Source organism: Eucalyptus grandis, chromosome 10, assembly GCF_016545825.1.
Source record: "Eucalyptus grandis isolate ANBG69807.140 chromosome 10, ASM1654582v1, whole genome shotgun sequence".
In the NCBI taxonomy this organism is placed as follows: domain Eukaryota; kingdom Viridiplantae; phylum Streptophyta; class Magnoliopsida; order Myrtales; family Myrtaceae; genus Eucalyptus; species Eucalyptus grandis.
In genome coordinates, this window is record NC_052621.1 from 14,060,885 (window position 1) to 14,075,201 (window position 14,317).

The window sequence follows — 14,317 nt, forward strand, 5'->3', positions numbered from 1 at the left end:
CGAGAGGTGCATCCACGAAGATGTGTGCACAAACACGAGAGAGAGAGAGAGAGAGAGAGAGAGAGAGAGAGATCCGACAAACATGTACAGCAGCATTTGAACAGATCTATTGAATAGGTCCATCATGATATAAGCATGAAACATGCACGAGACAGACAACTTATTTCTTCGCATAAAACAGAAGGAAGTGGAGGAAAACTAGTAACAAGAAATGCCGCCAGATTGCATATGCTAGAATTATGAAGCCTGCGGTGTACGTTGACCCCTAAGAAATCTCCAAGGACCAATTCCAGTTCCCATCCTGCAGATGCAATAACCAATTCAGTCAATTACAGGAATGATGGTGATGAACATAGTTCAAAAAAGAAAGAAAGGTAGATGAGCAAAGGAGTGGAAGAGAAGCCCCATTTACGGGTGACACTATGGTCATTCTGAAAAATTAAAGATAAACGTTGGCCTGATTAAACAAGAAATTTTGTTTGCATGAAGAGGCAAATTTGGATTGAGTGCCCACTCCTCGCTCTCGATTTCTTTTTTTCTCCTTTTTTTTGGCCCGTTTTATTGTATGTTTCACAAACACTAATGACATAATTCCTAAGATTCTACCAACCAACAAAATGAACAAAATGAAGAAGTCAACTTGTCACTTAATCAGACCTTTCAGGCCTTTCTACGCAAATCCCGAGGTAGAGATCACATTAAGTCAGATTCTTGCAAATGACTCAGTTAAAAGCCAAAGTTACCTCCAGACACCAGCAAATGTACGCAGACCCATATAGATTGTTAAAGCAACCCAGATTCCGACAAAGCCATTGCTCCTAGAGAGAAGGAACAAGGAAGCAATGCTAACAATAGCCACCAGAACCTGGAAGTTAGGAAAAGAGGGCGATGAAATTAGAAAGGAATTTCGGCTGAACCAAAGTCATGAGATAATAAAGTTTCAGCACTTGCCATGGAGTATGCAGAGTAAGCAAAATCCGAAGCTCCAAAATTAACACCATCAAAAACAAAAGCTAATGAGTTGATTGGCTGCGTAGCTGCAACAAACTGATTGGCATATGAAGGAACATTAAGTTTGTTCGTAAAACAGTCTTAATTAGAAAGGCACGCTGCCGATTAGCGGGGACGTACCGGAAGGCCAACAAAAATAATATGTTGAACATTGACATCTTTTGTAAATACACCCAATCCAAATCGCAGACCGACCCCAACGACAACGGCAAGTCCAAGGCCTAGGACAAAACCCATCTGCAAACAGAGGATGCCATTGACCACGTGATAAATCATTCCTTGATAGTTATTTAAAGTACTTAACATGAATAACTCAGGGACAGCCAGACTGCTTATCTCATATTGGCATACACGTCAAAACAAAAGTATCAGAATTCCATGTTGATGATACCGTACGAGAAAACAAAAGACAGAAGTAGATCACTTCCAACAACCTCATGTTCATTGTAACCAGCATACCTGTAATACCCTGGATGCAGCAGCTGTTGCCTTGCTATAATCTTTCTCAGCAAATGCACTCGCTAATATTGCCTAAAATTTTGTTAGGAAAGGAAAATATCTATTATTTATCAGTCAAAACTTAAACACTGATTCAATGAGTATGAATAGAAAATTTCCCATTGACACGAGCAACGTTATAAACATTACTTCGAGACCAATGCATGACCAAAGGAAATTGGATCCAGAGTATACTCTAATTAGCTCTATTTTCCAGTTCATGTTACTAGGCTCTGCCGAGGTTTAACTGGGTTTTTATGAAGTGAAAATATGAGCAATTCTTTCAAGAGATTTGACCAGAAGCTGATGAACATTAAATCCTTGAAAAACAAGGTTTTTTATTTTTTCTTTTTTTATATATGTCTAGAATAGGCAAATGCCGACTTTTATGGTGCCTCTGTATACTCTTTGATACAAGGTTTCAACGTTTTGTGACTGGTATATAGCAATACAAAACTCACTGCTTCAAGGTTAAGACAGAAAGAGAAGCATTTACCTGTCCAGCTACAGCCAAACCATCAGCCAGGAGTGATGATGTCATCCACACCTGAAGACATATCTGGAATGCAGCCATAGGTGTTGAACCGAGCCTTGCTGCCATTGATGCAGCTAATGTAACGCAGAATGTAACAGCTATCACTCTAGCCAACAGTAGAACACCTGCAGGCACCAGTGAGCAGAAAGTAAACATTAACCGATACCATTACAAGGTTCAAGTAGATATTTCAGATACACTAATCTAGAACTACAGAAGAAGCAAATTCCAGGTTAATGTTCCAGGTTTTAATGGCATGAACACTACGTTAGCAGAATGGGCAGCAAGTCTTGCAAAATTTTTTACTGGAAGTGCATTAACGATACCATTTCTCCACATCTCAACTTTTTTCATCAGGTGGGCAAACGGTCTGAATTGAAACTTCTTGATTTGGAAATTCACATTCACAAGCAATCCATTGATGTTAGAAATCGACCACCTACCATTTTTCAAGAATCGATGAAATTGCAACTCTTTGATGCTGGGAGGTAAGATCTCAACTTGCTTCATCAGCTTCCATAAGAGAATCGCTGATATCAAGTACCTGAAAGGATCGTCTGCCATAATTTACCAGTCCTAATGGCCCAAACGAGTAGAGAAGTGAAAGGAGGAAAATTTTACTCACTGAGAAAGAACATGTGCTATGGCTGCACCACTAACTCCCAAGCGGCAGGTAAAGATAAGTATGGGATCCAAAATGATATTTGCAGCATCTCCTATAACTGTTTTGAACCAATAAACAACGAAATCAAGTGGAAGGTCTATGAATCTTGGGAAATAAATTTCTTTTTCTTCCTTGATACATTAACAAGGGAGTTAATCCCACTCCACAAAATCAAGAAGTGTGGTTTACAGATGCAAACTGTATGTAGATGCAGTTATTGCAATTTATCAGGAATAACAAGTGTCATCTTCCTCTCAAAGCAATCAGGAGCAACAATTTAGATTTAAGCTCCTACAGAATTTACTGTTTCAAGGATTTTACCAAGACCTTTGGTCAACACAGTGTCTTTTTAAAAGATGTAAAATTTGCTTCTTACATTTGATTTGCAACCATTAACCGAAGTTGTAAACAACAGACGTTAAATAGTAAGACTTTCTAGCAATTAATAGTCCATGTCCTTCAATTAATTAGTTGTGGCTTTTCTCGTGAATGCCAAACTCATTTAAGTACTTGAGGAGCAAAACTAGGACTGAGAGACAGGATAGACGGCTATGATGCTTCTCTAAACCAAGTAATAAAGAAGTCATTAAGAATCAGTCTTAGGTGAGTGGTTGTGGGTCATAGGGCTTGAAAGCCATCCTTCTCGCCTAACACCCTTTGGCCGTTTTGCATGCTTTACTAATTTCTGTTCTAGCGTGCAATTACATCTGGAAGTCATCTTCCAGGCTTTCTAACGTGCTTCTGTACTTTACCAGAAATGTTCATGGTCTCAACCAAAAATAGAACATAAATTTAGAACATTTTATTCAGGATCTATGCAGTCATACCACTCCAAAGGAATAGCATTGCACAGGAAGAAGAAGAAGAATAGCAAACATCTTTCTGACCTGTGGCATAAAGAGGAGTTTTAGTATCCTTAAATCCTCGAAAGACCCCTTGCGTGGCCAAAGAGAGAAGAACTGCTGGAGCACCAAGTGATCTTAATGTCAAGTACTTTTGTGCGGGAGCCAGCATGGGAGAATTCTGGAGAAAGGTACAATAAGGGACTAATTACATATGCAGGAGATATGTATGCTGGTGCCAGATAGAAGTACTTTAGACCAACAGAGAGAATTGCCTTATTGTCGGAACATGTGAAGATGATGAATCTCGAGTAAGTTCTTCACAATTATCATTTGTAATGGACATGCAATGTGATTGTACAAACAACAGCAATAATCTTGAATCAGAAAACCCTGGTCAGGTGATGCCCAAAGCAATCTTTACACCATACTCAATTTTTCTTTAGTTGAGCCATGAGACAACATGGACAAACAGGACAGAAAATATCAATTTTAACTCATTCTTTCGTGCATTTGTTCATGTCAGTAAACATAAATAACTGAAAAAAAAGATGCCACTCCACAACAATTTTCTAATTGAGTGCTTTCAGTATAGATATAGTATTTCACTACAAGTTTCACGCTATGAGGACCTTGGAAAAAAGCCAAAGCCGAAAACCCTTTCTTCATCCTCTTAGCTATAAGTTTGTGAGAATTGGCTTCATCTTTGCCTTTCTGAGATCACAAAACCAGTCAAGAAAGGGGACAGGTTGAAAATGAAAATCTCCAAAGTCAGATTTGTCTCAAAGACACAAGTAACTTATGCAGACCTTTCAATAATTAAAGAGCATTTTGTTATCTCATGAAAGGCGTCACCAATATAAATCTTAAAGTTGATTATCTACATTTGATAAGGAAATTTTGAGGCACTCATATGATCAAGCAAGAGAATTGATGGGAAATATGCACATAGCGCAGCAGTTAGCAAAATACTACAGATGGGCATTTTTAGACTGCAAAGGATCTTACAGATTTGACACCCATGAAACCCAGGAGAGTTTTTGCTCCCAATATAAGGAGCAATGTTTGCAAAAGACCGAGAATGCAACCAATTACTAATGCTGTTGAAGCAGATGGAATATGTCTCCTCTCCTTGCACGATTTAAATTTGTCTGCATCGCTGTCGGTGCCAGATGGAGACTCACAAGTACTTGGTATCATATCTGACGACCAACAAGGAAATTGTCAATAATATATCAAAATAGTTAGAATGTAACTTGCAAAATTTTTAAAGCAGTGTGATAGACGAATCTGCTTGCATATGACAAAAGACAATGCCAACCGGCCACAAAATCTACATTCACTGGACATCCAGAGCCTAACTGATATTAAGTTTGATTTTCCCGTCTTTGTGTGTGCGCGTGTGTGTGTGTGTGTGTGTGTGTGTGAGAGAGAGAGAGAGAGAGAGAGAGAGAGTACCTTTTTCTTGCATAAGCTCTTTATTTTCACTCTTAGTTGCTGAACCTTTTTCAAGGTTCTCAAGCGCAACATCTTCTGCAATCACTTCTTTCATTTCACTGAGTTTGATAGAACCTTTTTCTGGTTCCTCACCTGTTGCGGATTCATTACCAACTCTTCCAACAGTTTCCTCCTCAGCAACAAAAGATGTAGTTATACTGACTAGGGGAAATATGGTAATCCTTGAAGCTTGATTAAATATAGCGATCGAAACTCCGACAGCAGCAATTTCCACCGGACCTACGTAAAATATGATCTCAGCATAAAATCCATGTATATCAGAAAAGCAATTCATTCATAACATAAAAAAATCAATTTGCAATAAGCTGTCTTTTTTGTGGGTTTATAATGTTTCCCTCCCTAACTACCTGACAGAAAAATCACAATTTACCATTTGGCAAATATCACAAGCATCCAGCATGGTATACAAACTGGTGCGAAAGCTTCCCTGAGCAAGTGCTACAAGTGACTAGTAAGAACGTATCATATAACCAACAAGGAATTCAGCCTGCCAGTGAATATTAAATAATAACAGACCAATCCTATGAAAAATGTCCAAATCCTTTTTCCCTAAAGTGAATTTGGCAAAATGTTTATAAGCAATATAAAATCATTGGGATGCATATCCATACTCCTGTTCATTAAAAACTATTTCCAGTCTGCATCAGAAAAATGCGGATCCATTCGATCTCACGTAGTCCTATTGGTAGTGCAAAGTAGGATCACATACTACAACGATAGGTGTAAAGGCAACTAGCTTTTGCTTTGCTGGAATGAATTTAAGGCTTCATCAACGAAATAAGGTTTCATCAGTGAAATTTATCTTTCTTCAGTATAAAAAATCTAATCAAGACCAACAAATTGTTGCAGGTGTGGTTATGCATCTTTTCGATATACTGCAATACACTATTTCAATATACAAAAATGCAAAAGTGGTTTTTGGTGCATGGTCTGTTATGTATGACAAGTGATTTTGACAATCATTTATTGGGAAAAGAAAAGTACTCTATGTGATGAAGTCCTACATATTTGCTTCAATTATGAAGATAGAGTTCAGTAATCAGACCTAAGCGGCCAATAAATGCAGTGTCAATTAGGGAAGCAACAGGATCGGCAGCTAAAGCCAAGGCTGCAGGAAATGCAATCCTTAGTATCTCTAAGCCAAGCGCATCCATCTTGAAAACAAGCCTGAAATTAAATTTGCATGAGCATCAGCTTTCCAAAAGAAACAGATAATGCTTTTCCACTATCCATATAGGCCGCAGCTTGAAGGAGCAAAAGGAGATGATCATATAGAAACCAAAATATGTATGTGTTTATGGAAATGAACCTCAGAATTGCCTCCAAAGGTTTAACTTCAGAAGTGAATTGTTGGAACTGAAAAAAAGTAGAGAGGCATCATGCTGTACCTTGTATCTCTGAAGAAAACAATGAAGGGCATGTTCCACTTGCTCTTAGATAGATGCTGAACACTGTCCTCTGGCATCTTTTCCAGTAAATTCAAGTCACTTGGCCCAGATATATTACAGTAAATGCAAAATGAGAGGCGATTTGTCTTTGGCTGGTCCTAAAGCAGGGGACCTAATATCTTTTTGGCAACTGCAGAAAATGAACTATCATCAAGTTTTCACCAACATTGCTCTGCATCATATGCGAAGTTCATGATGACCATGCTACAGCCATCAGATATGATATGAAGATTGAAGAAGCGTGCAAAGCATGGACATTTTCTAAGGAAAAATAGTCCAACTAGATGGACCAAAGGCTAGTAAGTTAAACAGCACTGGCTGAGGAACCACCATGGAACTTTAGGGTCACATATAGAAGAAAGATAACCAGCACTTTAGACCAACCTCTCTGGTGGGATAATGCGGTGGAGAGTGGAATGACGGAAGAAACAAGATGAGCTGAGTAGCATGCACAATGGAGATTACATGCGATAAAACTTGAGCCTTATTTATTACAGTGTAAACATCCGCACTCCTCTAAAATGGTGGCGGATGAAAGGAAATATATTTATTATATCTTTAAGATGCCTCCAAGTACTGCCAGCCTTCTTATGGAGTATCCAGTATACCTCTAGTTTTGTTCGGCTGAAAAAGGTTCCAAAAGAGAAGTAAAGAAAAAGATGCTCTTATGGGGATGTGACCAAAGAAACAATTGCCACGCACTGGGTGGTGCATATGATGTGGCATCAAACTTAGATATTGTAAAGGCTTCCATAAAGAACATGCATAAAAATTTCGGGTGCAAGGATTGGCAGAAATCAGTGTCAACAACTAGCTTCGCCTTTAGGTCGCAACTGAGATATAACAACCCAGGATACTGTGGACCAAAATATAGCATCAGATGAACAATGATTAATTGAGTAAAGGAAATTCCATGCGAATGCATTTGCATGTCAAAGTGTCCAAATTAGCAAACTAGAGGGAGTAGCCGAGACGGCAGATATCGGAGACTAAGACATGTGTTACTAAGACAGGACAAGGGACCTTCCCTAGTTCCAACTTCCCCTGGTAACAACCAAACATGAGAGAGACAGAGACAGGGAAAGACAGAAAGAGACGCTTCCATTGGAAACAGAGCTCCTCCGTTACACGCCCACGATAACTGCTCTGCCCCTGCTCATGCGCATTGCTCAAGAAAATCGGAGGGGTAATTGTGCTGGGTCTCGCGAACAAACGCCGTAAAAGAAGCAAGACATCAGCAAGAACTCACTGTCAAGTCCTTACTCTGTACAAACAACAGAAAAAAAAAATAAAGCACATAAATTTAAATGCACCAACATCATCCTTTTGACTTCATACAATACCAACACAACACAACCATTAAACAAGATTCAATTGAGCATAATCGTCTCCTTCGACTCATTATAATCACTTGGAAGAGTTTTCTCGATTTCCGAACACGGTGTTATAGCTTTTACCTATATGAATTTGACTCGAGCACTCTTCGTTCTTTCCCACTTAATGTAGACTCATATAATCCATAAGATCATACTTCATCCATCGCATTTGTAGATCATGCTGATACTAATGGATGACCCAACTAAAAAGCTACAATGTAACTAAAGTATATACCGTAGTTGATTCGACATGTCCTATTTGCACCTATCATAGTTAGAGTCTACTCATTGATTTTGCCCATGAAAAGGTTAATAATAAATTATCTACATGTGCACGCCTTTTTCTTAACCATCGTTATTGCACGCAATTTTATATATAAGAGACAAGGGACGTGTCAATTAATCAAGCATCTCAAAACTACTGTAGATCAGCATTGACGATATACATTTTGCAACGCCAATAATGCATGCTAAAGTTCTTAAAATGTGATTTTCCTGGTCCAGCAGAATGAGTTTATGCAATACTTGCTGCTAGTGCATAGTGATCACCTCGTTGAAAAGCCGGGCATTGGTAAAAATAGATAAGCGTTGAATGAACAGTCAAATCTTTTTTCAAGACGACTCCAAGATATGAAAAATAACATTCATATACGATGATCAACCCGTGCTTGTATATATGCAGAAACTTCAACTCTAATCATCAACCACCATTTTTCAACATGGTCGAGGTCATCTCAACGGTGCATCATCATTTCCCCAGCTCAAAGACGAACACTTGATTAATTAACCGTCCGTTTCCGTGGTTCCATATATGAAGATCTCACAGCTCAGCGCAAGGAGCACACATGTACAAACAACATGCAAAATGTACTGGATGAACTAAAGGTACTAAGTGGAGGATCTGGGTTAGTATTAATCCTCTCAGAAGCAGAGAATGCAACCTTGGAAGCTTAGAAAAATGAAATGTGCATCTGCCATGTACTTGAAGTTGATGAAGCAAGCTTGTCGTCTTGAAGAAAAAACACTCATCTTTTGACATATGCAAGGGAACCAAAACAAAACGAAAAAAAAAGAACCCACGAACCTTTCTGATTCTTTTCTCTGATTGTGTGTGATGTAGAGAGAACATGCAAGGTTCTTTCCACCAACTCCTTTTGGCACACATGCAGAAACCATTTGCCTGCTCTTCCCCTTTTAAAGTGTGTTCATCGTCCTCTCTGCTTTTTTTTTTTTTTTTTTGGGGGGGGTCCGAGATCCTCACGGCTCGAAACAAAAATAAATTATATTACTTTTATTATGCATACTAGCAGCATAGAAGTTTCTTTGATATAAGTGGCTTTTAGAGAATGGTACATGATAAAACATTTAAATAATAAATCAAGCTTTTATCTAGCGACTTAAGTTTTTAGAATAATTGACAGTGGTTCCATTAAATCTCATATAATATCGTTAGAAGGTCATAATTGAATCTTCTAAGCATCCCTAATTGTCTTCCCTAGGTCGACATTTCTATTCTAAGACTATTTGTGCGAAAAAAAATATTCTTTTACACTATCGCTTTTTACTTGCCTAATTATTATTATTATTATTATTATTATTATTTGTGACCCAGGAATCCTATACAGCCGGCAACCGGCGAGTAAACCTGGGGGCACACGTAAATGAGAGGATTCACCGCCCCCGGTGTCCCACTTAAGACTCCAAGCGACTGTGAGGGGATTTGAACTTCTCCCCTTCGTAAGGGGGAGAGAGTCCAAATCATCGTGGCCACCAAGGCGGTGGTACCTAATTATTTTTTATTCTTGTTATGAAGCCAAAAGCAAACTATTAACATGTCAACATAATGTTTACACATGCCATGTTATGCTCGTGATATCAACTTGAACTTATCGTTAAAGGCTTTGCGCAACATTTGATTTCCAAGATTAATTCAATATGTTTTTAAGAACGTTTAATATTTCTTTCTTTACTAAAGTGACACTAAAGCATCAACTATCGCACTAATTTAATATCAATGGTTACTTCTGTTAACGTGATAATAAAAATCATATAAAAGGAAAAGGGTAAGAAGAGATTCTCAACCTCCAATAATATCAAAAGATGCATGCATGAAAAAGGAAAAAACTGGTCCTTCCAAAATTTGAATGCATGAAAATTTAGATACGTCAGCATGACCCTAGGAGCAGTCAATTAAAGGTTTGATGTGGTCATCGACAACCGTGCCATGCATTAGTTTAAGTGCTTTGGTGGGTTGCTTGCAACATCTTCAAATTGGAGACCACGTTGGAAACCCAATACCCCATCAATGTATGCCATGTCTCGATGACCTAATTTTTGCTGGTATTCTCTATCTATGCTTGCTATATAGTTTGATTTGATGAACTTTGACCTATTGGGTTTCAAGGCCGAAGAAACTTAACCAAGAGGTAAACATGGATGATCAATCCCCACTTGCAGGGCTTGAGTGTTTTCATTTTATAAGGGCCACCTAGGGTTATGTTAGTATAAAAAATTTGTATGCATCCCAAGATAAGACCCACATAATTAATAATTGAAATGGTGTCGGTCAACATGGTTTATAAATAGTGCAATAACCTCTCAGTGGAAATGTCTCTCTGATGATCACCCGACGAATGGATCTAATGCGATTATGCAGCTCCACTTAAGGAAAATATTAGACTTACTCAGAAGCTTAACTAAAAAGGAGCTGTTACTAAATGATGAGTCTACGGCCAAAAAAAGGTTGTCACTTCATTTAGTAAGAGAGTTTTGGTACAATTTCTTAATATGTCTATTGTCTAGCATTCCTTCATCACTTAATTGGTAAAAGCTACGGGTTTCTTTAGCTTTAGGGATGAGAAAATTGTACGGTCGCAAAATGGAAATGCAAGAATGCGACCAAACACAATTCCGTTTCTCTTCTTCTCCTGGTGTCAGAGATACTGATAAATTGTTAACTTCTTAAAAGTTCACAAGGGGAATATTCAGATTGGAAATCTAAAGTGGAATGTAATGAAAATAGACCAAGGACAACAATAGTAGGTGATAGCCACCAGAAGATATCACGACGCATTCTTTTGTCTCTTGTTTGGTTTGTGAATCAGGTTATCAAAGTTATAAAACATGATCAGAGATTAGTGCATTCGCAACAAAGCTAATAGAGAAGGTGGACGGACCTAACTGATGGATGTTGATGCTCGCATTTGAAGATAACTTAGTTTATCGTAAAGGAATGCCATTAACCTCTTAAGGGTTTGTTGCTTTCTTGAAATCCCTACATCTTCATTAGCCCTTTCACGACTATAATTAAGAAATCCTAAGTTGACCTTTTCGACGACGAATTAATTAAGACATCTCCACCTTAATTCCATTTCCATGTTTATGAATATGTGCCCGAGGCCGCGGGCCTGGAAGTTCTATTGGATTTACATGTAAGTTAAGGAACAACTTGCTTATCAAAGATTAGAATTGGCATTATGCCAAAATTAAGACGGAAACTTTGGCGTAATGGAGGTACAACGAGTACATAGGTATTAACGTGTGATTTATATTTATCATGGAGTATATTTGTAATATGTTTTTGTCGGTACCATTATTGTAATTAATCGCTTCTATAAATACATATCATATAACCATAATTGAGATTGAGACACCGTAAATGCTTTATTGTTATTTTTCTCTATCAAACTCCACAACTCTATCAATCTTCTACTTGGAGGCTGATCTTCAAACAAAATAGCAATAATCTTTCATAGTCCTTATCTTTGTAGCTCAAATTGTTCTAGTGCGTCAGCCTCCCTCGTTAGCTGTTGACAGTTTATTAACATATTTGTTGGATTTTTTGCACCGGGAATCTTCTTCAATGACAAAGTCTTATCAGATATCAACTGATGAATTTGATGATATTTTAACTCAACGTGTCCTTGAATGACATACCTGATTCTTTGCAAGATAAATAGCACTCTGATTGTCACTGAAAATAACACTATTATCTTGTTCCTTGCCTATATCTTTCAGAAAATTTTCCAACCAAATTATCTCATTACCAGCTTCAGATATAGCAATATACTCTACCTTAGTGGTTGAGAGAGACACATGTTTGAAGTCTAGAGATCCAACTAATTGCAGTGCCACCTAAAGTAAAATTGTAACTCGAGGTGCTCCTCTTATTGTCCAAGTCACCACCAAGATCTGCATCAACAAAACCTTATAAAGTTACATCGTTTTTATAAAACATAATGACATACTTGAAGTGCCTTTCATGTATCTTAATAACCACTTTACAACTTCCCAATGCTTTATTCCTGGATTTACCATGTATCTGCTCACAACTCTCACTACATGAGCTTTGTCTAGTTGAGTACATGCCATAACGTACATTAAACTGCCAACAGCTGATGCATAAGGCACCTTAATCATATACTCTCGAGAGCTTGTAGCGTAGAAAAATAGCATACATGTAATTTTCATATTAATTATGTATGCCCCAAACTCTTGCTATATATAAGGCAATATCTTTTATAGTTATAACACTGAAACTTGTAACCCTAGAGCTTGTAACACTGATACTAATAGTAGAAGATTGCCTAGTGCGGCACCATGGTTTTTCCCTTTTTTCCTGATTTTGGGAAGGGTTTTCTATGTAAAATTCTCCCTTGTTTTATTCTCTATTTTTCTCTTCATATATTCACGTTCCTAACATATACTAGTAATTTGTTTCCAATGTAATGGTATTATTCAACGCTTCTCTTGTCCAAACACCCCATTTCAAAATGGTTTGTTAAAACGCAAATCAAACCGCTTAATCGAAACGTCTCAAGTCTTATTAATCCATGCTCATATGCTTTATTCATATTGGGTTAATGCTCTTCTCTCTATTGTTTACTCCATTAATCATCTCCCCACTCTTGTTCTATTATGATATTTCTTGTTTCCATTGTTTGTTTTCTGATGTGATTACACGTTCTTCAAGATTTTTAGGTGTGCTTGTTGTCATTTTCTTCCATGTCTTGTCTCCCATAAGCTAGCACCTCAATCTGTCATGTGTATTTCTTAGGTATGCATCAAATCGCAAAGACTATGGTTGCCTTGATCAATCAAGTAGTCATGTTTTTGTCAATCATCACATTCGATTTGATGAGAAGAATTTTCCCTTTTCACAAAATCCTTCAACTCTTAGTCCCATAGCCCATCATTGTAGTTCAACCCCTTTGTTTTTTCTTTCCTCCAATCAATCTATGTTTCCTTCTACCTCCTTTGACCCTCAACCTCCTCATCTGCCTCTCTCCACTCCTCTAGCCTAGCCTTCTAACCCACCTCTCTCCTCTTGTCAGGCCTACCCAATCGGTTTCCAACTGTTTTTCACCTCCACCGCTACTCCATTTGAACTCACTCACCGTGTCTCAACCTAACAGTCTCCCGACCAAATCTCTTCGACATCAACTCAAAAAATCATCTCTACATCTCTATCTAGCTCCTCAAGTATTGTTTCTTCTTTGCACACTCATCCTATGCAAACTCATGCCAAATTTGAAATTTCCAAACGTAATTTTTTTTTAATCTCTATCTCTTTTCACGAAAAGACATCTACTTAAAAATCTTTGGCCATTCTTGACCCATGTTGGAAACAGTCATGATAGATGAATTTGACACCTCAGTCACAAATCAATATGGGATATTACACCACTTGATGCCTCTAAGAATTAGTCAGTTGTAAATAGGTTTTTAAGGTTAAGGAAAAATCCAATGGAACTATTGAACACTTCAAGGCTCACTACGATGCACAAGGATTTAAGTAACAGATTGGATTAGACTATGGCGAGACTTCTAACTCGACCGTTAAATTCAATATAATTCGAGTTGTTTTCTCTATTGCGATTTCAATAGAATGGGTCATAAGTCAATTTAGGCTTCATTCATTTCATGAAAAATAACTTCTAGAAAAACTTTTGGCGAAATTAAAAATGAATTATTTTTTCACTATTGGAAAAAATACCTTCAAAAGTAGGGAAAATGTTTTACACTTTCTAAAAAGTGAAAAACGTTTTCCATAACTTCTTCCACCTCACTTTCTTTCACCAAACACATTTATTTTATTTTTTTTTTTTTATTCTTTAAAAAAAATTGAACAGTCTTTTTATATTTTTAAGAAATTGAGTTTTCAATTTCTGTTTTCTTTTTCTTTCTTTTCTTCTACTTCCTTAGCCTTGACTAGTTGAGCCTCGGGCCAACTCAAGCCTAATTGGCCTGTGGCGAGGTCAAAGCTTGCCAATGGCCAATCGCCGACCACTATTGTGGCTAACGACTAACCAAGGCGATGGAGAAGAAGAAAAAGGCTATAGGCGATAGGCCACAGGCCAACTCGAGCCTCGGCCTATGGCGAGGTTGAAGCTTGCCAGTGGCCAGTCCCAGCCACTACCATGACC

The 14,317-nt window shown here is 37.8% G+C and overlaps 1 protein-coding gene across 2 annotated transcripts; it reads right to left on the reverse strand.

Annotated features, from left to right (window-relative positions):
- Positions 1-72: 72 nt before the first annotated feature.
- Positions 73-9,059, reverse strand: LOC104421949 (protein DETOXIFICATION 43). Of its 2 annotated transcripts, none has more exons than XM_010034130.3 (14): positions 8,977-9,059; positions 6,457-6,646; positions 6,114-6,235; positions 5,009-5,287; positions 4,559-4,752; positions 3,596-3,731; positions 2,670-2,766; positions 2,488-2,588; positions 2,006-2,169; positions 1,471-1,542; positions 1,132-1,248; positions 952-1,047; positions 744-865; positions 73-301 (listed from the first exon to the last, which is right to left on the reverse strand). In XM_010034130.3, the coding sequence occupies exons 2-14, from the start codon at positions 6,531-6,533 to the stop codon at positions 238-240; spliced, it is 1,641 nt and encodes a 546-aa protein (XP_010032432.2). In that variant the 5' UTR covers positions 6,534-6,646; positions 8,977-9,059; the 3' UTR covers positions 73-237. The 2 variants fall into 2 exon arrangements, with proteins under 2 accessions (XP_010032432.2, XP_010032434.2); XM_010034132.3 differs by lacking the exon at positions 8,977-9,059 and adding an exon at positions 6,901-7,525.
- Positions 9,060-14,317: the final 5,258 nt, after the last annotated feature.

Bases quoted from the DNA above. Each gene is read 5' to 3' on its own strand.
- LOC104421949 (XM_010034130.3), bottom strand. From the start codon at position 6,533: ATGCCAGAGGACAGTGTTCAGCATCTATCTAAGAGCAAGTGGAACATG. The intron at 2,767-3,595 runs GTCAGAAAGATG...GGTTCAAAACAG, and splicing joins AACTCCTCTTTATGCCACAG to TTATAGGAGATGCTGCAAAT. The intron at 1,048-1,131 runs GTACGTCCCCGC...TATGCCAATCAG, and splicing joins TTATTTTTGTTGGCCTTCCG to TTTGTTGCAGCTACGCAGCC.